Source organism: Tenrec ecaudatus, chromosome 1, assembly GCF_050624435.1.
Source record: "Tenrec ecaudatus isolate mTenEca1 chromosome 1, mTenEca1.hap1, whole genome shotgun sequence".
NCBI lineage: Eukaryota > Metazoa > Chordata > Mammalia > Afrosoricida > Tenrecidae > Tenrec > Tenrec ecaudatus.
Window position 1 is genome coordinate 184,620,857 of NC_134530.1, and position 24,827 is coordinate 184,645,683.

The 24,827-nt window shown below is 40.3% G+C and overlaps 1 protein-coding gene across 4 annotated transcripts in view; it reads left to right on the top strand.

The window, feature by feature from the left end:
- Window positions 1–24,827, top strand: part of DNM3 (dynamin 3) — a 701,664-nt gene that overhangs the window by 232,397 nt on the left and 444,440 nt on the right. For all 4 annotated transcript variants that reach the window (XM_075565015.1, XM_075565024.1, XM_075565031.1 and 1 more), the window contains exons 5-8: window positions 1,813–1,911; window positions 2,480–2,640; window positions 12,999–13,141; window positions 23,276–23,411. In XM_075565015.1, the coding sequence (XP_075421130.1) occupies window positions 1,813–1,911; window positions 2,480–2,640; window positions 12,999–13,141; window positions 23,276–23,411 (539 nt within the window). The remainder of the gene's footprint in view (window positions 1–1,812; window positions 1,912–2,479; window positions 2,641–12,998; window positions 13,142–23,275; window positions 23,412–24,827) is intronic.

Here is a 24,827-nt window from a genome sequence, read left to right on the forward strand (position 1 = left end):
TGTGTAGCTCTTTTTGTTAGGGTGACTGTGTACTATTCCCATGTTTTGTGCTTCCTGAATCATTCACCATTCTTCCCATAGAATCTTTCAATATTGCAACCCAATCAATGCCCGAATTTTTTCTTCAAATCTTTCAGTTTAAGATATGCTGAATATGTTCTTCCTTTTTGGTTTTCTAACTCTAGTTCTTTTCACATTTGATTATAATACTTTACTTTGTCTTTTGAGCTGCCGTTTGAAAATTTTTATTCAGTTCCTTGATTTCATCATTTCTTCCATTTACCTAAGCTACTGTGTGTTTAAGAAGCAAGTTTGGGTGTCTTTTCTGAAATCCATGCTTATCTCTTCTTTCTTTCCTGTGTTTTTAATGACCCTTTGCTTTCTTCATGGATGATGCTTTTGATGTCTTCCCATACCTCATCAGGTCTTTTCTCATTAGTGTTCAATGCATTAAATCTGTCTTGAGATGCCATCTAAATTCATGTGGGGCAGACTCAAGGTTGTATTTTGATTTTCATGGACTTGATTCTATTTTCTCCAGCTTCATTCGGAACTTACGTAAGAACAGTTGATGGTCTATTCCATAGTTGACTCCTGGCTTGGTTTTAACTATTGATAATGAGCTTCTCCATCATCACTTATCACAGATGTAATCAATTTGGTTTCTGTGTATTATATCTGGAGAAGTCCATGTGTATAGTCACCTTTTGTGTTATTGAAAAAAAGATATTTGCTATGAACAAGTCATTGGTCTTGCAAAATTCTATTAGATGATTTCTAGCTTCACTTGTTTTCCCCCCCAACTTTTGCATTCCAATTGCCAATAATTATGAATGTATTTTGATTACATGTTTGATTATTGTCAGACTGAACACATTGGTAGACTTCTTCAATTTTGGCATCCCTACTTTTAGAGGTTGGTATATAAGTTTGAAAAATAGTTGTACTAATGGATTTCCTTGAAGGTGGATTGATATAATTCTACCACAAGCAGTGTTGTACTTCAATATAGATCTTGAAATGTCCTTTTTGACAACAAATGTAATACCATTCCTCTTGATTTTGTCCTTCCTGGCATAGAAAACCATAAGATTTTCTGATTTAACATGGCCAGTACCAGCTCACTAATGCCTAGGATAGCTATCATTATGCATTCTATTTACTTTTTGATCACTTACAGTTTCCCAGGATTCATACTTTGCACAATCCAAGTTACAGTTAAAGTATACTTTTGCAGCAGTTTCTATTCGTTTTGACTTGTGTCTCATCAGCAAATGAAGATTCTGAAGTGTTTATTCCCACAGGATTTATTACATTCACATCACCATTTCTACTTTGAGAAAAGCAGCTCCTCCTTCAGTCACATTTCAGGTTCCTTCTGACTCTAGGGCCCCATCCTCGGGCACTGTCTCTAACAATGCGTTACTTCCATTCATTAGGCCTTCAGTATCTGACATGTTTCCATTCGATGCATAAGGTTTTCATGGACTATTTCCTCAGAAGTGGGCAGCCAATTCCTTCTTCATCGTTGGTTCTTACTCTGGAAGCTCTGTTGAAACCTGTTCACCTGGAGGGACCCTGCTGGCATTTGAAGTACCAGTGCCATACAGGTTCCAGCATCACAGCAACACACAAGCCACTACAATCCGATCAATTGACAGATGAGTGATGGAGCTGGGGTAGCAGTGGATAAGACGAAGAGGAATAAGACAAGGACTGAAATGTGCCTGCTTTACATTTATCAATGAGACATATGTTTGTAACATTTGTAAGTCTTCTGCAAATTATTTAATGTCTTTGTTTATGCTTCAGGTCTAAGAACCATTGGAGTCATTACCAAACTGGATCTAATGGATGAAGGAACAGATGCCAGGGATGTTCTAGAGAACAAGTTGCTTCCTCTTCGCAGGGGTAATACACTTGGGATTTATTACTTTAATTATATGGCAGGGAACTGATCAGAAACTAATTGCAGGCTTGGTTTTAAGGCTTCCTCAATTGCAAGGAATGGGATTATGACTCATTTGAATGGTACAGAACAGCATATTTCCAAGTGATTAAAAATTATCTAAATGAAGAATTACTTCCTAAAATAAAAGGACTCAGAAAACAAAAAAGAAGAAGTTTTGAAAGGAAGGCATACATACTTGTCATTGCCTTTATAAATATATAATAGTTATATTTTTATTTGATTACTTATTACCTGTTATATGCCAAAAAATAATAAAAAACAAAGAGAGAGATGCTCAATTAAAATGCACAATGCATTTTAGGCAAAAGACAATATTGGCACTGAACAGTTATCATTACCAGAGGCCTTTTTCAAATACCAGTGTCTCAAATGGGGTTTTCTAATGGAACCCAGCCTTCAGACTAGTCTTCTGTCTCACATGCATGCTTGCTTGAAAAGCCCTGAACTAGCTTCAGGAATAAGCAGCAAAAGGTGTGTGAAACTCCAAACATTTGTGTTCTGTTTCAGGTTACGTGGGGGTGGTAAACAGAAGTCAGAAGGATATAGATGGGAAGAAGGACATTAAGGCTGCTATGTTGGCAGAAAGGAAATTTTTCCTTTCCCACCCGGCTTACAGACATATTGCTGATCGAATGGGAACTCCACACCTGCAGAAGGTTCTTAATCAGGTAAAACTCAGTGTGTTATTATTTAGTTTTCTTTCAAGCAACAATATTTATGAAATACATGACTACAGATTTATTTTTAATAAGTTTCCCCCAAATAAAGCAAAACTCAAACTCAACATAGAGATGTAACAAATCAGGCAACTTTGTGTGTGCTATATCTGTGTCAAAGCAGGTGACAGCAACTGGAAACAATCACAGGGATGAGCAGAGTTGGTCGTCCAATCAAGTACTTTTTGATACTGGTTAGATTCTTGAAGGCATCAGTAGAAGTTACAATAGTAGGCTATGTGTGATATTGTACTCCAACTTTTCAAGCAAAAAAAATTGAAAAGAATTTAGATAAAATAAAAAGTAATGGTATACATCTGATATGAGGCCATAATATAGACTAGTTCATTTGTACTTTAAAATTGATCCCAAATAATAAAAAATTATGGATAGATGACTATTTGGATGCTATCAAGTTAAATAAGGAGCCCTGGGAATGGATTGGTTACGCATTGGGCTGTGGACCACGTGGTCAGCAGTTGGAAGCCACCAGCTGCCTCTGGAGAAAGAAGGAGATTTTGACTCCCATGGAATTACAGTCTTGGGACCCAAAATCCATCTGTGGAGAATTGGACATCCCTTTACAGAAGGGTCACGGGGAGGAGACCAGCCAGTCAGGCTTCAGTGTAGCAATAAAGAAACATACAACTTTCCTCTCGTTCTTGAATTCTCCCCACCACACCACTATCATGATCCACATTCTACCTTACAAATCTGGCTAGACCAGAGGATGTTCACTGGTACAGATAGGAACTGGAAACACAGGAAATCCAGACCAGGTGAACCCTTCAGGACCAGTGGTGAGATTGGCGATACCAGGAGGGTGCAGGGAAGGTGGGTAGAGACGGGGAACTGATTAAAAGGATCTACATATAACCTCCTCCCTGGGGCATGGACAACAGAAAAGTGAGTAAAGGGAGATGTTGGACAGTCTAAGACAAGAAAAATAATAATGATTTATAAATTATTAAGGGTTCAAGAGGAAGGGGAGAGTAAGGAGGGAGGAGGAAAAGGAGGAGCAGATATCAAGGACTCAAGTAGAAAGCAAATGTTTTGAGAATGATGATGGCAACAAATGTACAAATGTGCTTGACACAATATATGTATGTATGGATTATGATAAGAGTTGTATGCGCCCCCAATAAAATGATTTAAAAAAAAGAATTACAGTCTTGGAAACTCAGGAGCAGTTCTGCCCTGTCTTGTAGAGACACTATAAACAAGCATTGACTCGATGGCAGTAAGTTTGTTTTTTTGAGTTTTATCGGGCAGTAATACTGTTGTGTCATTTAAAAGATATGGATATATTTAGAGTAAGGCATACAATTTGATATTTATGATTTGATATTGTATCAATGTTTTCATTACTGAGCACACTCTCTTGTAAATTACTGTTTGTTACATCAATATTGGCCCAGGGTCGCAGTAAATCCTAGCTCCAACTTATGTCAATGGAGGTCACCCTTTTGAAGCTGTGTTATATGCTTTTCCATTTTTCAGTATATGAAACCAAGGATTGTGAACCTATAGGTATAGCAAGTAGAATAAGGGGCTCGGGGGGAGGGGGGCTTACCGGTGGTGGTGGGGTACAAGGGAGACGATGTCAAGTAGTTCATGTAGAAAAGAATGTTTCGAAATTGCAGTAGCAATTATACAATTCTACTTAATGTGATTGAAATACGAAATGATATATTTTTACATCCAAACAAATAAAAACATCTTGGCCCAGGAGAAACAGATAAATTTAAAAGAAAGCTTAGAAGAAAATCGCAAACGTAATTAGAAAGATAAAGTTGAAAACAAATTAACTTGTAAATATGGGATTGACTGGTTATTACAGATGACCCCCTAGTTACCACATAATTGGAGTTTTGAAAACTGATTGGCATATTGTAGAGGAATGAATTTGTACCGAAGGCCTCTCTTTTTCTTTATGACCATTCTTTTTTCATTGATTCAAGCACATTCGTACGGGTTTGAAACGATTACTTTTGTAGGTGCCTCTGTGAATGAACAGGATGAAATGTTGCCCAGCCCTGTGGTGTCTTTGAGCCCATTGTTGCAACCACTGCGTCAGTCCAACTCCGTGAGGGTCTTCCTCTAGTTTATTGACCCTCTCTCCTACAAACATGATGTCTTTTCCCAGAAACAGAAGTCTCATCATCCTTGCTCCCAGAAGTTTTCTGTCTGTACTTCTTTCTTGTGTGTTCGTCTGGCAGTCCATGGTACTTTAAATATTCTTACCCAGCACCATAATTTAGATCAGAAGGTTGATTTATTGCTGATTCAATGTGTACCTATTATCCTGCTGGAGAGTTAGTTTCTAGGGCAAAGATTGGAAATGTGCTTGATAATTCTGAAGAACAGACAGAAACATCTGTGTGTCAGGAGGGCATAGAAGGAGAGATGAGTTGGCTAAGTAGGTTAGTTCTTATCACAAAAGCAGTGGAGAGTCATTAAATGGATCTCTGTAGGGCAATGACATTATCTGAGCTGTGTGTTAAAATAAGATTATGTTAGTTTCAGTCTAGAAGATAAGGAGTAGTCATGAGAAGATTAGTTAGGAGTTAGTGAGAAGTAATGGTAACTTGTCCTAGGAAAGCTCTTTAGTGTTGGGAGAGAAAACAGATTCAAGACATGTCTAGGAAATTTGAAAATTGGTGGTAGTGGGCTTTGAAAAGGTGAAGTCAAAGACAGGTCCCAAGTTTCTGGATCATTCTGAAGTCACCAAGATGGGAATCCTGAAGACAAAATTTGGTTGGTCCTTGATTTGAGCATGTTAAGAGTTAGATGTTGTTGACCTCTTGATGCGCGGGCAGCAGTAAAAAGGAATCCAGTCTGGACAGAACACTTGGGCCATCACAGGTGCTTGGATGTTATTTGAAGCCACGGATAGAATTAGATATCCCTAGGAGACTGAACAAAAGTACCCATGAACTCTGATTTGAGGAATTTCAACATTTACAGATCTGCTGGTGGAAGATGAATTGGCTAGTTAGATAGAGAGGGATTATAGAGAGTGGTAGGAGACTGAGAGGAACTAGACTCATAGAAACCAAAAAAAGAAATGTTTTGGAAAGAAAACAGTGGTGCGTCTTAGAGTTTTGCTGTTGACGTAACTGGGAAGCAAAAGGTAGAAGCCGAGTATTCTCAGTGCTCATGGCAATGAGTTGGCTGCTTGCTTCTCTTTCTTGCTTTCGCTCTTACAGTTGGAGGCTTGTTTCTTATGACATTTTATAAGGAGTGAGTCCTTGACATCCTCTTGTTCTCTGCTTCAGAACCACATGCCAGGGTAATCACAACAAGTTACATTGTTTAAAATGATTGGCAGTTAAATGTATTGTTGTTGTGAGGTGCCTTTGAGAGGGTTCTGAGTCACAGCGACCCTATGTACAAGGCAATGAAACCACCCCTCCTGTGCCAGCACCACACTTGTTCTTAGTTTGAGAGCATTGTAGCCATTGTGTCAGTGCATGTTGTAGAGGGCCTTCCTCTTTTTGGCTGCTCCTCTCCCTTTACCAAGCATGATGTCCTTCTCCAACAACATGTCAGAAGTATGTGAGATGAAGCCTTGCCATCCCTGCCTCTAAGGAGTATTCTGACTGTACTTCTTCCAGGACAGATTTGTTTCTTCTTTTGACAATCCATGGTACTTTCTGTACTCTTCTCTATCAGCATAATTCAGACACATAAATCCTTCTTTGGTTTTTGCTTATTCAATATTTTCACACGCACATGAGGCAACTGAAAATGCCACGTTTTGGGTTAGGTGAACCTTTAGTCCTCAAAATGGCATTCTTTCAAATATGCAGGTAAGGGGAAGTTTGAATTAAAACAAAGGAGTTTTGTTTTGTTTTAAAAGGAGAATCGGCCTGGATTCAGAAGAGGCCATGGAACAAGGGATATCATTGTTGATGTCAGGTGGATCTTGACTCAAAGTAGAGAATACCAGAAAGGTGTTAACTTACATATTATTGACTTTGCCAAGGTATTCAACTGTGTGGAACACAACACACTATAGATAGCCTTACATGAAATGGGAATTCCGGAATTCTTCACTGTGCTCATGCTGAACATGTATATGGATCATAGGGAAGCTGTGCAAGTCAAACAAGGGAATATTGCATAGTTTAAAAAAATCAGGAAAAGTGTATATCAGGGTTGTGTCCTCTTACCATACTTATACAATTTGCATGCTGAGCATATCATCAGAGATGCTGGATTATATGAATACGAATGTGGCATCAGGATTGAATGAAGGTTTATTAACAGTTTGAAATATGCAGGCAACAACTATGCTTGCTGAAAGTGAAGAGGACTTAAAGTACTTGCTGATGAAGGTCAGGGATTGTGGCTTTGGATTACAACTCAATGTAAGAAGACCCAGGTCCTCACAATTGGACTAATAGGGGCATCATGATACATGGAGAAAAGGATGTTGTTGTAAAGGATTTAGCTTTTCTAGGATCCATGATCAATTCTCATAGAAGCATCAGCCAAGAGACAAAAGCTACATTGCACTGAGTAAATCCACTGCACCAGACCTCTTCACAGTACTGAGAAACAGAGATGTTGCTTTGAAGTCTAAGATGTGCCGGACCCAAGCTATGGTATTTTCAATTGCCTGATATACATGTGAAAGTTGGACATTGAATTAGGAAGACTGAAGATGAATCATTGTTGTTGAATTGTGGTGTTGGTGAAAAACATTGAAAGTACCATGGATTCTCAAAGAACAAACAAGTTTGTCTTGGAGGAAATATGGCCAGAAAGCTCCTTAGAAGCAAAGCTGTAGAGACTTCACCTGGCACACTTTGGACATGTTGTCAAGGAGAGACTAGGTCCTGGAGAAGGACATCATGCTTGGTAAAGTAGCGGGGCAGTGAAAAAGTGGGAGACCCTCCTAAGATGGATTGACCCAGTGTTTGCAACTGTGGACTCAAGCATAACAATTATGGGGATGGTGCAGGACCTGGCAATGTTTCAAGGTCACTAGGGGTCAGAATGGACTCAATGCACCTAACAACAATACAACAGAGAGCTGATATGGACCAGTATTAGCCATCTGAAAGTAGACAATTGTATGGTTTACAATTCCAGGAATGATAAATTCAAGAGGAATAATATTCCATTCATTATAAAAAGACCGTTTCTAGATCTGTCTAAAAAGTGCAATAAAGCTTGTGTTAAGATCATATGTATACATGCATACAAGGAAATTAGGCCAACTCAACTATTCAAATTTACACACCAAATACCAAAGCTAGTGATGAAGCAATTGAAGAATTCCACCAACTTCTTTATTCTGAAACTGATTGAACATGCCAATAAGATGTATTGATATTTTATTGATGATTAGAATATTATCATTGAAAACAAAGAGTAAGTAACAGTAGTTGGAAACTATGGTCTTGGTGACAGAAACAAAGCAAGAGATTGCATGATAGAATTTTGCAGACCAATGAGTTATTCATTGCAAATGCAAATACATTTTTTCAACGATGTAAAGACAATTATACAGATGGAGTTATCTAGAATGAATACACAGAAATCTGATTCACTACATCTGTGGATAGAGGAAGAGGGACCCTGGTAGCAAGGTGATTACACGCTAGGCTGTAATCCATTGGGTCAGCAGTTCGAAGCCACCATCCACTCCTCAGGAGAAAGATGGGGCTCTCTACTCCTATAAAGAGTTACCATCTCATAGACCCACAAAGACAGTTCTACCCTGTCCTAGAGGGTTGCTATGAGTCAGAATTGACTCAGTGGCTGTGAGTGGGTAAAGGTGATGGGAGAAACTGAGTATTAGTCAAAACAAGGCCAGGAGCTCATTATAGACAGATCACCAATTACTTATATGTAAGGTTAAGATTAAAATAGAAGAAAATTAAAATAACTTCACAGGAGAGGAAATGGCCTTAAGTATATTCCAAATGAATTTGGAGAACATCTCAAGAACAAGAGTTCTTTGACTCATTGAACATTAATGAAAAAGACCTGATTCTGTGGGATGACATCAAGGACATTACACATGAAGAAATCAAAAAAGGTCATTAAAAGGTAAGAAAGAAATAACAAATCATAGTGGATGTCAAAAAGGACTCCAAAACTTACTTTTCATTGTACAGTAAAGCACATGGAAGAAATGGTGAAGCAAAACATCTGAACAGGGAATTCCAAAGGGCATCTTGAGAAGAAAAGTAAGTATTATAGTGAAATGTGCAATGACTTGGAGCTAGAAAACCCAAAAGGTTACATTTAAGCGTAGTCCAAGCTGAAAGAACTAAAGGGAAAAAAAGTCAAGCCTGGAGTTGCAATATTGAAAAAGTCTATGGGTAAAATATTGAATGATTGCAGGAAGCATCAAAAGAATATGGAAGGAATACACAGAGTTACGGTGCCAAAAGGAATTGTTCAGAATCAACCATTTTAAGATGTAGCATGTGATCAAGAACCAACGGTACTTAAGACATGAGCAAAAAAGACTGCAGAAATTGACGGACTCCCAACGGAAATGTTTCAACAAGTGGATGACGCACTGGAAGCCCTCACTCACTTATGCCAAAAAATAAAAAATAAAATAAAACCCTGGAAGACAGTTTTGTGGCCAACCAACTGAAGAGATACATATCTGTACCCACTTCAATGAAAGATGGACTAACAGAATGTAGAACTATTGAAACAATGTCATTAATATGCCATGCAAGTGATTTTTTTCTGAAAACCATTCAGCATTGATTATAACAGTAAAGTACAGGGATCTGTTGGAAATTCAAACCAGATTCAGAAGAGATGGGAACAAGAGCTATTGTTGTTGATATCAAGTTGGATCTTACTGAAACAGAGAATACCAAAGATGTTTACTTGTATTTTATTGACTATGCCAAATCATTTGACTGTGTGGAGCTTGACAAACTATGGATAGCCTTGAGGACAAAGGGAATTCCAGAATATTTTTTGTGCTCATTGGAATTTATACATAGATCAAGAGGCAGTTGTGCAAACAGAATAAGGGAATATTTGTGGTTGAAATTTTAAAAAGAGATGTGTCTGGGTTGTTCCCTCACTATAGTTACGCTAACTGTATGCTGAGCAAATAATCTAAGAAGCTTGGCTATATGAAGAAAAACGGAGAAGGGTTAGAGGAAGGTTTATTAACAACCTGAGACATACAGATGACTCAACCTGCTTGCTTAAAATAAGGGGGACTTGGAGTACTTGCTAATGAAGGTGAAGGCTGCAATCTTCAGTATGGATTACAACTAAATGTCAAGAAAACAAAAATCCTCACAACTGGACCAATAAGTACATCATGATAAATGGAGAAGAGGTTGAAGTTGTTAAAGATTCCCTCTTGCTTAGATCCATAATCAATGCTTATGGAAGCAGCAGTCAAGAGATCAGATGAAGCAATGCATTGGGTAAGTCTCCTGCCCAAGAGATAATGGCCTATGTACATATATTTATATGGTAATACATCGAGGTAGTGGACAGATTTGGGGCCCTCTGCTCAAGCCCTTCCTCAGTGCAAGAACTCTTTGTTCTAACAACCTGGCATTCTGTGATGCTCACCCTTCCAGGGCGATCACTGAAGACAAAATGGGTGCACAAGAAAATGTGAAGAAAGCTGTTGGTTCCCAGATATCAAAAGATATAGTGTCTGGGGTCTTAGAGGATTGAAGTTAAACAAGCAGCCATCTAGCAAAATAGCAACAAACCCAAGCACACCAGCCTGTGTGATCATGAGGTGCTGATGGAATCAGGTAACAGGGATCAGAAGACTCAAAATAAGCAAACAAAAAGACATATTTTTAAGGACAAGGTGGGCTGGAGCACAGACCCAAAACCCATCTGTAGACAATGGGACAGCCCCTCAAAGTAGGGTCACAAGGAAGGGATGAGTCAACCAGGGCACAGGGGAGCATTGATGAAACACAATAGTCCTCTGGTTCCTTGAGGCTTCCTCACCCCCCACTATCATGACTCCAGTCCTACCTTACACTTCAGGCTAGATTGGAGCATGTACACAGGTACAGATAAAAGCTCAGGACACATGTAATCCAGGTCAGATAAACCCCCACAGGAACAGAAATTCAAGTTGTGATACCAGGAGGGTAGAGGGAAGATGGGAGAGAAAGGAAGGAAGGAAGGAAGGAAGGAAGGAAGGAAGGAAGGAAGGAAGGAAGGAAGGAAGGAAGGAAGGAAGGAAGGAAGGGGAAACCGACAGCAGTGAATGACACATAACCACCACCACCCCTCCTCCCAGGGGGACGAACAACAGACCCTGCAGGGGAAGGGAGTTAAGTCAGTGTTAAGATATGAAACTAATAATAATTTATCAAGGGGCCAAGAGGGTGGGAGGGAAGGAAGGAGGGGGAAAAGAAATGATAACAAGGGCTTAAATCGAAAGTAAATGTTTAGAAAATAATAATGACAGCATATGTACAAATATGCTTGATACAATTGTTGTATGATTGTTATATGAGCTGTAGGAGCCCCCAATATAATGTCTTTAAAAAAGTGTTGGAAAGCAAAGGTGTTACTTTGAGGCTTAAGGTGTCCCTGACCCAAGCCATAGTATTTTCAATGGCCTCGTATGCTTGTGAAAGTTGGGCATTGAATAAGGAAGACAGGAGAAAAGTCAACGCAGTTGAACTGATTATTCATTGGGATGCTGACTGCAAGGTAGCTGTTCAAAACTAGCAGCCGCTCTGTGGGAGAAAGATGAGGTGTTCTAGTCCCATAGCCCAGTTCTCCCCTGCCCTGTCGGGTCAATGTGGGTTGGAATGGACTATGTGGTACTGAGTTTGGTTTGGAAACTTACTGAAAGTTCCAGGGACAGCTAGAAGCGTGAGTTTCCTGGATTCAGGTACATTGGTTCTTCCTTCAGAATTTACATGGCAGAAGCACATTTTATAATCCAAGTGATTTTTATGAGAAAAAAAGGAAGTTTCAGAAATTACAGTCTCAAAAATACACGTTTCTGAAAATACATGTTTCTGAAATGCATGCAAGGCCAAGTGGAACCGTGCGGGGGTTCACGGCTGAATGAGAAAAACCACATGGGAAGAGTACAGGAAAGGGAGCCCCAAACCCATACTTGTGGAACCATGAAATCCCAAGGTGGGGGCAGAATTCCCACCCTCCTCCACTTACAGCGTGCAGCTGATCAAGAGCAAAGCCAGACAAGTGGCCTGCAACCTATGCATTTAACCCCTCTGGCTGGGGAGGCATGATTGAAGGTATTGGCTGATCTGAGGGGCTGAGTTTAGGCCCACCTATGTGATGTCTTGTGGCTGGGCCTAGTCTGTGTGCCCAGGTTCCTGAACCTCCTCCTCCTACCTGAACCTAGGAGGCTTGTGCAACACTCTCAGTTTGGATCTTTCCCATAGGTGTTTAATAGGTGCCTGATTTCTTTCCAGCCCCATTATTGTGGTATGTACAGCTAATTTTCACTTAGCACAGGCATTTGGAAAGACAACCCTCTTTGTCCCTAATCTAAAAGAACAAACACATCTATCTTGAAGAAGTATAGCCAGAATGCTCCTTAGCGAGGATGGCAAGACTTTGTCTCATGTACTTTGGACACATTATCATGATGTCCCTGGAGAAGGACATCATTCTTGCTTCTGATGAAGGCCCTTAGTGAGATGGATTGACACCTGAATGCAACAATGAACTCAAACATCACAACAAGATGGCCCAGGACCGGACCAGGCCGCTGTTAGTCGGACTTGATTGGATGGTCCCTGACAAAATAGCCTTGGTGAAGGTGTTGGTCTGGGGCACAGATAGAGAGGTGGAGATATGACAAAGCACCAGCTGAAAGTGCAAAGTGGAGAGAAATGTAACCGACAGGCACTTCCGGCACCATTTAATACCCAAAGTCCTCCAATATGGTAAGATCATTAGCTCTGAGGACATTCGGGAGTGCCTGTCAATCTAGATTTCCTATTTCTAGTTTACCTTAAAGTTTTTCTCAGCAAGAGAGGTGATCTGGTAAATCAGCCTGTGCTAAGCTCTTATTGGCCAGGCTCATCAGCAACATCAGTTGAATTTTAATAGAATCTTCTCAGACCTAAACAGATTGTCCAAGGAAGTGACTTTCATGGAAAGACTTTTCAGCATCTCCGTAGGGTCATGGAAAAGAGTTGGAATTTCTTCCCACTACCTATCTTCCACAGTCAGTCTCAAGTGTGTATATAATTTCAAATACTTTGAATGATTAGGAAAACAGTGCAGCGTGATTTTTGTCTCGTGGGTTAGCCTTCAATGTGTTTATGATTGTTTTGTTTTGTTTTACTTAGCAACTTACCAACCACATTCGAGATACTCTGCCAAATTTCAGGAACAAACTCCAGGGACAGTTGCTTTCCATAGAACACGAAGTAGAAGCCTACAAAAACTTTAAGCCGGAAGACCCCACCAGGAAGACAAAGGCACTGCTGCAGTGAGTCCTCATTTCCTTCCTTTCTTAGATTTTCAAACTAAGTGCTTCAGGGGTTTTTTGTTTTGTTTTTCTTTAGATTATTCATTATGTTATTTCACTACTCCTAACAGAGGAAGCAAGGAAAGTATATAAGGCTCTGTATATGTTATAGTGTGTGCCTTAAAACTTTATTTTCTTGAATAAAAATGGTCAGTATTATTATAATTTTAACCACTTGCCCAATCCATACTCAATTTTCTTGTGTTTTAAATCATGGACTCAGCTTGTGAGTAAAAGCATTAGCGATAATGCGGCCGAACTTTTGGTCTTTAGTCTGTGGAAGTGGCCACAGGTCCTGTGGAAAATGTTGTTTCTATTTTAACAATGATCTCTATTAATGTCGCTTGTATTAATATCTTCATATTTCAATTCATTCATGTGACTTACCTGTTGTACTTTTCAGTGGAATGAGGATCTAATAGTTAATTTTTAAAACTCATAGATAATAAAGTCACATGTAAATTATTATTTTTAAAAATCATTTTATTGGGGGCTCTTACAGTTCTTAAAACAATCCATATCCATTTGTTGTGTCAAGCACATTTGTACATATGTTGCCATCATCATTTCAAAACATTTTCTTTCTACTTGAGCCCTTGGTATCAACAATTCATTTTTTTCCTCCCTCCCCCACTCTCCCTCCCTCCCTCGTGAACCCTTGATAATTTATAAATTATTACTTTCATATCTTACACTGACAACTGTTTCACCTCACCCATGTCTCTGCTGTTCATACCTCTTGGGGGGGGGCAGGTATACATTGATCATTGTGATTGGTTCCCCCATTCTCTCCCCACCTTCTCCCTGCCCTCATGGTATCGATACTCCCATTATTGTACCTGAGGGCTTTATCTGTCCTGGATTCCCTGTGTCTAGAGCTCTTTACCAATGTACATGCTCTGGTCTAGCTGGATTTGTAAGATAGAACTGGGATCATGATAGTGGGAGGGGGGAGGAAGCATTAAAGAACTAGAGGAATGTTGTATAGTTTGTTGGTGCTATCCCAAACACTGATTGGCTTGTCCCTTCCTGTGACCCTTCTGTGAGGGGATGTCCAATTGTCTACAGATGGGCTTTGGGTCTCCACTCAGCTCCCCCCCCCCACACACACACCTTGTTTAAATAGATATGTTTGTTCTTGGTCTTCTGATATCTGATCCCATCAGTGCCTCATGATCACACTGGCTGGTGTGATTCTTCCATGTGGACTTTGTTGCTTCTCAGCTAGATGTTTGCTTGTTTATCTTCAAGCCTTTAAGACCCCAGACATTATATCTTTTGATAGCTGGGAACCATCATATTTGCTTATGGGTGAAGATTGTCTTCAGCAATCCTGTCAGGAAGGTGTGCATCACAGAATGCTGTGTTATTAGAACAAAATGTGCTTGCATTGAGGGAGTACTTGACGAGAGGCCCAATGTACATCTTCTACCTTAATACTTAACATATAATATATGTACCTAGATTGATGTCCCTATCATTATATGTATATATATTTACATATGTACATGCCTGTATTTAGACCTGTATAAATGTCCTTTGCCTCTTAGTTCTTTTCTCTATTTCATTTTACTTTCCTCTTGTTCCACTGGCATGTTTGACCTTCATTTGGCTTTCATTAATTCTTCTTGGATTTCACTTGATCAAGCCCCACCAGGCATCCTACGCCCTTCTCACCATCGATTTTAGATCTCTTGTTGTTCCCTTGTCCCTGGGTTTGTTGGCTCCCCACTTCCTTTCCCTCACCTCACCCTCTCCCATGCCCCTACTCTGGAACTGTCAGTCCCATTGTTTTCTCCTCGGGATTATTTATCCTGCATATCTTGAAATGGAATGAAAAAAGATACACAAAAAACAACAACCACACAACAAAAAAGAAAAACCTATAAATAGTTCTAAGTCTCTGTGTTGACCTTTGTGAGTGTTTTCTGATCAAGGCTGATGAGGTGCCATGCCTTGCCCCCAAAGTCTATTTTCAAGATTCCTTCAGGACTTCATTGCTCTGCTCCCTTTGCTGCTCTGTTGCACACCCTTCATGCTTTGCCCCGATGTGGTGGGGTCAGATTGGGCACAATTCCTGCACATGTAAATTATTTTAAAACTTCCATTTGGAAATTATTTTAATGCATCTCTTCAAAAAGGAAAATGTGAAAGCTGCCCAGCATCTTTTTATTCCTTCATGGTCTCCCATTCTTGGGGTCATTGGATTTTGTCTTGGAGGCACTAGGGTTGAGTAGTTGTTAAAGAAGTGTCAGCCCACTGTATCTTATACTTTCCCCACGCCTTCTCTCATTGCTTCTAGCCTGTTATCCCTGTGCTGAAACTTTCCTCTTGTCCCATTTAAATAGAAGAGCTCTGTGAGCCGCTGACCATCTAGAACACCTCATCCAAGGTCCTCAGCTGCTCTTGGGGAGGCTTTACCACCCCCCCCCCAGCACTCTTGCTATCAAAATGTCCCTGCTTTAGCAATTAAAATGCACCGTGTAATTCCCTTCTTTGTGATGAGATTTCAACATCATGTAAATAAGAATTCTGTTGTTTCCCCTATTTTAAAAACTCCTCCAAGATCGTACAGAGGACATACGTATTTCCTGGATTCAAAGCTTTCTAAGCTTACATTGCCCACCCCACCCCGGTCCTTTTTAAGCTCCTGTAAAAATTCTTCAAATGATCGAAAAGGCAAAGTGATTTCTGTACACGTCCTACACCTTCATCTTACTGTCTCACTGACAGTTTGCTTGCAAAGACTGGATTTGCCTCTGTGACTTGGACTCAGATGAGAATTGCGCATAGCTGGCTTCTTTCTTTGTAGCAGGCTCCTTCAGGCCCTTCTTTGACACTCACCTCCATCCCTCCTTCCCTCTCTCCAGCCCCGTCGTGTCTTCTATTCACTGTCACGTGGTGTGCTATCTGCTGTCAGTGCTAAGTCCTGTTGAGTCCGTCTGACTCAGAGTGACGCCATGTGCAGCAGGATAAAGCCGAGCCGCGTGCCACCCTGACCCTGTGACGTGTGAGTGCTGCGTTGCAGCCGCTGTGCCAGTCCAGCTCATTGAAAACCTTCCTTTTTTTACTGACCCTGATACCCTTCTCTAGGAGCCTGTCCTTCCCAGTAACATGTCCAAAGAGTATGAGAAGAATTCTCACCATCTCCACTTCTGAGGAGCATTCTGACTGTGAGATTTATGTCTTTTTCTGGCAGTCCAAAGGCATTATCCTCAAAGTGACATCTTTGCTTCTTAACACTGTAAAGATTGATTTCCTGACTGCCACTTCCCTGGGTGTTGATTGCAGATCCAAGTAAAGTGACTTCCTTGACAATTCAGTCTTTCTCCCTAGTCTCTCTCAGCCTTGAGTGCCCTGACGCCCCATCTATGCTGGTTTGAGCCTCATGTTTAAAAAAATTTCTAAGTTGAATATACTAATTTGGAATTCCAGGAAGTAGGTTGGGAAAAATGAATTCTCATCTGGTCTTTCCCCCTCCGTTTAGGGAAACTTAGTTCTCCTTTGTGTCTTCACTCTCCTCTGGGGAACTTTTGTTTGATGGTCGTTTTGTTAGAGGGTCTGTTGCCATGGCAATGCAAGCCTCTGGAAAGTTAACAAGGTGTATATAGAACCTGTTTTTCCTATTTTACTCTGTTAGTCTTAACATATGCTAGTCAAGTTAATGATGCAGTATTAGGGAGGCATGCATCACTCTTAACCAGGACACAGTTCTGATCCAATGACAGGGAGTTTCCCTAAGATATGGCCTGCATCCCCTTCTATTTTAAAAGAGAGAGAGACCTGAGGAAGGAAGGATCTCATTATCACCAAGCAAAAACCACTGGAACTAGAGTGTGTCTTTCGGACCTGGGGCCCTCGTGCTGAGAACCTCCTGATCAAGGGTCAACTCAAGACACATGGAAACCTCCAAGGCACACCAATCCCACTGTTGCTCAAAGGAAATAAAAACTTTACGCCAGAGACAACAGAGAAAGTCTTCCCTAAGAGCTTGCAATCCAAATCCGGTTGTTTTTAGGTGTGATCGAGTCGGTTCTGATCCATAGTGAGCCCATGCAAAGCTTCCTAAATTGTTAGAATAGAATTTTTTTAAATCAATCAATTTTGGTATTTATATTACAGCACTACATAACTAAGATATTTTATATTATATTATATTACATTACATCACTATACTATGCTATATTATATTATGTTATATTACATAAGATATTATATTATAGCACTATATAAATAAGATGTCTAGTGTTTTTAATGAAGTTGTCTAAAATATTTTTTCTTTCGTGAAAGATTGATCTATGTGATGATCTGGTGCTTAGTAACTGCTCTAAGAAACATTGATCAGTGTATTTAAAAATTGTACTGAAAGAGCAGATTGTTTATTTTGATTGGTATAAAAAGGCCATTAAAAAAGGACAACTTAATCTAAATTATTTCACTAAAGGATCCTGTAAAGCATGAAGAAGATAAGGTTATGAAAATATAATAATTTCCTACCTGTGGATAGTATTATTAAATTAAAATATGCCATTTTTTCCAAACTTACTTTAATTAGTTGAATGTTAAGTAAGCTCTTATATAAATTAAGTAATCCTAGTATTTCCAGTATTTAATGGAAATAAACTTCATTCTAAAAAGGTTTTATATTTATGTCAACCTTGAAAACAAATCATTCTAGGTAGCTTAAGCTCGATAGTATATGAATTATGCTTTATTTAAAGAAAAGGATTAATTCTGTCTTAAAGTAAAACTGGCAGCTCCAGATGCTGAAAGGGAGTTCTAGGACAGAGAGTTCTAGGACAGAGGCTAAAAGATTATTAGATTAGAATGTATGGGCTTCTTTTTTAAATTGCTAAAGAATATAGCTATTTACTGAATAAAGAAAAGGCGAACATTCCTACCAAGAGAGAATGATCAGGAATAAAAGGAAGGGACTTTGACTAGGTTTTGTCTTTCAAACAACCTCCGCCACCATAAACATAAGTAAGTGAGTTGGAAAGTCAGGGTCTTAACTAACTGTGAGCCAAAAGAGAGAGAAGACCCGAGGCTTTTCCTCTGCGGAGACTCTTGAAGGTTCCCTCCCAACTGTCTTACTATAGTTATCAGAAATTGGGTGGATCCTTATTACAAAAGATTGCAAACAATTTATCTCTATTGGAGGAGAAGTCTAAGAAGCAAAAGATGGAAATCATAATGAAATATACCTGAAAAGAAATAGTAAGGTGTAATGGAGGCATTTTGATCCTCCCACACCCCTCCTTTCCCCTCCCCCACAAAAAAGCTGATGAAATCAAAGGTTAGATTGAAAAATCTATAAGAAACGATAAAGGTTTGATTGAAAATACAGATTATTTTAGCAAACCTTATCCAACAGCAACTATGTTTTGAGAATATTGTGTTAAAATTATTTTCAGATATTTAGGTAATTTACCGATACTTAATTGAGTTAATAGATAATCTGTTACAATTTAAGTTTATACACTTTTGCTTTTTATACTACAGATAAAATATGTATATATACACACACAAAGTATATATGTGTGTGCGCGCACACACATACAGTTGCATGCATGTGAACACGAGCACAAACAGGTAAGTAAAACAGTCTTGATACTAGGCTTCCAGGCTATGCTTGCACAGGTTTATTCCAAACAAAGTATGTTTAAACATGTCTCTCCAATCAGTGGATGGAGACAGCCAGGTTCTCTAAGTAATGCATTGGTCTTAGTCTTAGGAGGGTGCCTTCATCAAAGAGGCTTTGATCCTCAATCTGTGCCTCATCAAAACAGCGGCTTCTGAAGGGAATCTGCTGAGCCATTTCAGTGCAAGGCAGCACGGTCAGCTCTGATGGTTGTGATCACTCTTTGGGTAGATGGCAAGGGAGAATCTTGATAGATTTTCTTGTCCATAGGATGATCAGAAGGGCTTCTTAAGAAAAGTTTTAAGGAAATAAAATCTTCATTGGTGAGGAAAAAAAGCCAGGAAAGCTGTGCCAAAGGATTTTTCCTCATCATGATAGTGCACATCCTTGGAGGGCAGTGAGGGCTGCCTTCTGAGAATTTCAGTGGGAGGCTTGGGCTGATTTTGGTTACCCAAACTCAAAGGACATTTAGAAGGGACATGATTTGAGGTGCTCAAAGATGCCAAATCTGCTCTGTTTTGATGGGACTTCAATAGAAGGAGACAATATTCTTTGGAGGATGGATCAGGGAGAAACACTGCCTCCAGAAGTATACACATGTAGGTGGAGGAGGAGATGTGGAGAAACAATAACTTCACATTTTGTTTTTAAATAAAGGTTTCTGAGATTATTGTAGCAATATTTTTGACTTACTGATTATTAAAAAATTATTTTGGGGGTATTGATTATATTTCAACGTAAAGAGCTCAGAAATCCTCACAACAGGACCAATAAACAGCATCATTTCAAAAGGAGGAAAGGTTGAAGTTCTCAGTTTCATTTTACTTATCTACAATCTATGCCCATGAAAGCCGTAGTCAAGAAATCAAGCAACCTAGTTTATTGAGCAATTTTGCTACAAAAGGCCTTGGTAAAGTGTTGAAGTGCAAAGATGTCACTCTGAGGACTCAAGCTATGATCTTTCTAGTCACCTCATATGGCGGGGAAAACTGGACAATGAATCAGGAAGGTAGAAGAGCCAATGCCTTTGAATTGTGTGTTGGCAAAGACTGCTGTCTTGAAGGAAGTACAGCAGGAATGTCCCTTAGAAGTGAGGATGGTGAGATCGTATCTCATGTATTTTGCTCATATTATCAGGAGACATCAGTCTCCAGAGAAAGGACATCCTGATTGGCTACAAGGGCAGTGACAAAGAGGAAGACCCTCACCTGAGATGGATTGAGGAAGTGGCTGCAACAATGAGCTCACCTGTAACAATGATTCTGAGGCTAGCAGAGGACCGGGCAATGTTTCCTTCTGTGGTTCATGGTCACTGCTGTTAGGTGCCATCAGTGGGTTCTGACCCGTAGGGGCCCTTTGAACAACAGCCACAATTGATTCAATGGTTCTGTTGTTCACAGGCTTGCTATAAATCAGAACTAACTTGAGTGTTTAGCAACAGGAGGGTTTTTATCTTTTGCCTCTTATGGGGTTATTCTATGAGAGGTATGCAGTAAAACAACATTCAAATGGCTTATTTAAAAGGAATTTATTGAAGGAGAATTTGCCATGGGGTCCTTTTTCCCGTACTATTTTAGTCTGGAAGCTCTGCTGAAGCTTGCCCATCATTGGTGACCTTGCTTGGTGTTTGAACTACTGGTAGTATACCTCTTAGCATCACAATGACATGAAAGCCACCACAGCAGGACAGACTGACAGAGGATCAGGTGCGACCTACTGGGGACTCAAAAATGAATAAGGGTTTCTGTCCACAAATAAAGTTTATAGTGAGCAGAGGAAACACAAACTTTGTTAAGAATCTAATCGATGCTATGATTTTGGTAAGTAAAATATGGATTCAGATGAGAAAGGAATTATATTCCAGGTAGAGTGTGAGCTCATCTAAAGGTGATGCTTGTACAGTGTCCTAGTTTCCTAGTGGTGCTGCAGCTCAACGGGTGGCTCTAAAGGATATAAATTTGCTTTCTCACAGTTTTAGAACTAGAACTCCAAATTCCGGGGTCCCTTTCAGCTTCTATCCATTGCCGCAGCCTTTCTAGACTCGTGGCAATCATTGAAGGCAGCGCAGGACTTCTCTGCAGGGTTTCAGAGGCTGTAATCTTATGATGCAGGTCGCTGTCCCTTTCTCTCATGGTGCAGTTGGTGGGTTAAACCTCCATGTGGGGGGCAAGTAGCCAAGGACAAGATGAATTTGTAAACTTTGATACTGTCTGTTCTGGGCTTAGGAAGTGGACAAGGTGGCTAGAGAATGTGGTTTGATGGGGGTGATGAAGTGACAAAAGATGAGTCTTCTAAGACTCCAGTTTCTCGGTTTTTAGTGTCCGTGTCATACATACCTTTCTAAGTATTTTAGAAAAAAATTAAATCAATATTAGTATATGCACGAGTCTAGCCAGACTCAATTTTCATTTAAACTTTTCTTGCCTAAGTAATTTGCTTTTACTTTTAATTCATCATGGTTTTGAAGACAGAGAATGAGAACTTTTGAGTTTTAGATGGTTTGAGTTTTTCTATTATAAATTTGAATTTATGATTGTAGCGTATTAAAACTACAATTTCAATACCTTATTGTTTTTGTAAGGTACCATCTAGTTGGAAAGTTTAGTTACTATACTGGCAGTTATTTCCTCCCTATCATCTATTTCTTGTATTTTTTTACCCACCACATTAAAGCAATTCATATTCATTGAAGAAGTGGTTATTATTTTCCATATGCTAAGGAAGGGGAGATAAACGTACAGTTCTGTGCCTTAAAGGAGAGACATATAGGTGAACAGGCAATGGCCATTTATGGTAAGTACGATGCTAGAAATCAACTGAGGCAACAGTGAGGGCCCTTCATCTGGGAATGGTTATGAAGCATGTTGCTTAAAGGAGAATGGGTCAAGGGGGGTTCTCTAGAAAATTAATATTTGAGCCAAGTCTTAAAAGATAAAGAATAGCCAGTTAAAGAAGCCTAAGGCAGAGACTGTGGTTTTCTCAGAAGATGGGGGATGCAGGGGGTGAGGGGGTGGAGTGTAAAAACACAGGGAAATGGTACATTAGGGCAACTGCAAATGGTTTCCGGTGGGTTGACTTAGAAGGTGAATGTGGGTGAGTCGTGAGAAATAGGGCTGAAGAGGAACCAGGGCTGGGCCATGAAGAATCTTGGGTGATGTGTTAGAGAGCTATTAAATTGTGGGGGGTTGTTGACAACAAAACCAGGATGGCCATTTTGAGGTGGTTTCAGTATTCCCAACAAGAATTCAAGAAAGCTGTACCAAGGCAAGGTCAGCGGGGAGGAGGAGAAAGATAGCTATCATCTGATGGATGTAAAAGAGATCCAATAAACAAAAACTGCTTGTTCTCAGGACCGGGGGTGAGTGAGATGGAGAAGCCCAGGCTGCCTCCACATTTCCTGCCTTGGGTTGGTGATGCCACCTACCGGAGGGAATTTGGAAATGCAGGAGAATCAGCAGATTTGGGAGTGTAAGAAAATGAGAGGCTCAGTATTGGGTGTGTTGAGTTCAAGGAAGCTACCACCTCCAAACCAAACTAATTGCCAGCGAGTCAGTTCTGAATCATGGCGACCCTATAGTGCAGAGTGAAACTGCCCCTGTGGGGTTCCCAAACCGTTACTCTTCATAGGAGTGGAAAGCCCGGCCTTTCTCCTTCTGAGTGACTGTTGGTTTAGAACTGCTAACCTTGAGGTTAGTAGCGCAACACATTAAGAGGAGAGAAATGTCCAGCAGCTGGGTACATGAGCTACTGGGCTAAAACTGTAGGTTTGGAGAAACCAGTATCTTGGTGATGCTTGAAGCTGTGGGTACCCATGCATCATGCAGGGTGAGTGTGGAACAGGAAGAGGCTGAGATAGGGATGGTGGGTGGAGACAGATTATGGCATGAAGTGTGAGGGGGCGTTAGTCAAGAGCCATGATATAGGAGCTGAAGTACATTAAATTCTTTTATATAAAAACTAGGGACACTGGAGGCATAGTGGTTATGTGTTGGGCTGCTAACTGCAAGGTCAGTAGTTCAAAACCACCAGCCACCCCTCATGGGACAGGCAGGGTTTTTACTCCCCAAAAGAGTTACTTCTCAGAAACACAGAAGGGCTATTTTACCTTGTCCTCCAGATTCACGGAATTTATATAAAGTCTTGTTGCTTGAATTTAAGTAGTCTTTGGTTGCCACTTCATGGTCACAACCAAATGGATGTGATGGAATGCATTTAACAATAAAGGTCTTTAAAATGGTTTATTCTAAGTGAACGTCTACAATAAATTTAATTGCTGTATTTGTGTTTCATATCATTGCATTCTAAGTGGTGACTAGAATGCAGTTTTATCCCTACTAGTAGAAGCCACTAACACCAGGAATAGAATTCTTTGGAGTAATCATAGAAAATGAAAGTGAGAAGTGCCGACGCCCTGGTTACTTTCACTTGAATTTCTTTGTCGTTCACTATTGCAGGATGGTTCAGCAATTTGCTGTGGACTTCGAGAAGAGAATCGAAGGCTCCGGAGATCAAGTAGACACGCTGGAGCTCTCAGGTGGTGCCAAAATCAATCGTATTTTCCACGAACGTTTCCCTTTTGAGATAGTGAAGGTTTGTACTGACTGCTGTTTTATCCCTTCATCTTCATATTTTTTTCCATAACGGATTATAAAATATGTGCGTAGTGGTGATGAAAGAGACCTGGTGATGCAATGGTTTAAGCATTGGGCTGCTGACAGAAAGGGCAGTGGTTTGAAACCCGCAGCTGCTGCACGGGAAAATGGTGTGGCAGTCTGCTTCTATCAAGATTTACAGCCGCGGAGACCCTATGGAGCAGCTCTACTCTGGGCAAAGGAGGGGTTCTAGCCTGCACACAGCCAGTCACCAGGAGTTTGAATTAACTTCAAAGCAGCTAACAGCGATGAAGCATTCAGAGTGTTGGAGACCCTGTTTAGGAAAAGAACATAGAACTACTTGGAAGAGCTTGTGCAAAGGGGAAACGCTGCTTGGGTTTCACAACAAAAATGCTTCCGGGGGAGAGATGATGGGAAGAAATGGCTGGAATTGGGATTGGAGAAGCAGGGTCAAGGTGTTAGATTATTAGGGCAGATGGGAGAAAGGAGTCAATGGTGGGAGAATGGTTTGGCTTGCAAACAGAGGGAACAATGATGACCAAGAGGCAAGGGAACCCAAGAAAAACTGTAATTGAGAGTTCTGTTCTGAAATAGTTGCGTTTGAAAGGCCTGCGTTTCCTCGGTAGTGTTAGCGACCATGCTACTCGCCTCACCTGTGGAGACGTGGATGCTTATATGTTGGTATGGGAGGCAGGTGAACATACAGATAATTTCATTTGGACATGGTAAGAAATGAGTTAAACTTCAGCACAGGGGTCAGGGAAGCCAATGGCCATGAATCCCAGCCAGCCTTAGTGCATAGCTGAGTTTGGAAGCATGACTCATTAATTAAGAAAAGAAGAAGAGGAGTGGGGAAGAAGCTGGTGCAGAAAGGACTGGCAAACCGCCTGAGCTTTGCAGGAGAAATAAAGCAGTTCATTGGTATATGGTTTAATGAGCAATAAGGAGGAAGGTGGACCGTGAGGCTGGAGAAGCTACATCTCAGAAGTCAGGGGCTCCCCTGAAAGTTCTCTTGACAGCTTTTCCAGGTCCAAGCTCTGTAACACTTTGATCTTGCACTAAATCAAAATTTAAGTACCTAGAACCCCCTTAGACATGTCTGACAACAAACTATCCTGTGGTAGAGTAATACTATGCCATCAATTTCCAATTATAACGAGGGCTTTAAACTCCGGTGATTAAAATGAGTAGGGAGAAATGCCAGCTAGCTTACTTAATGTCCAGCGAGCTGTACCGCTGCACACTTAAGGCGACACACTCATTTGTGCCGTCACATTTGGTATACTTGGCAATAGAATGAAGAATTACGTGTTTCACACCATCGGCTACCTTTCTCTCCAGAAGACATCACTTATGAAATAGTACTCCTCATTGATTGTACGGTTGACCATCC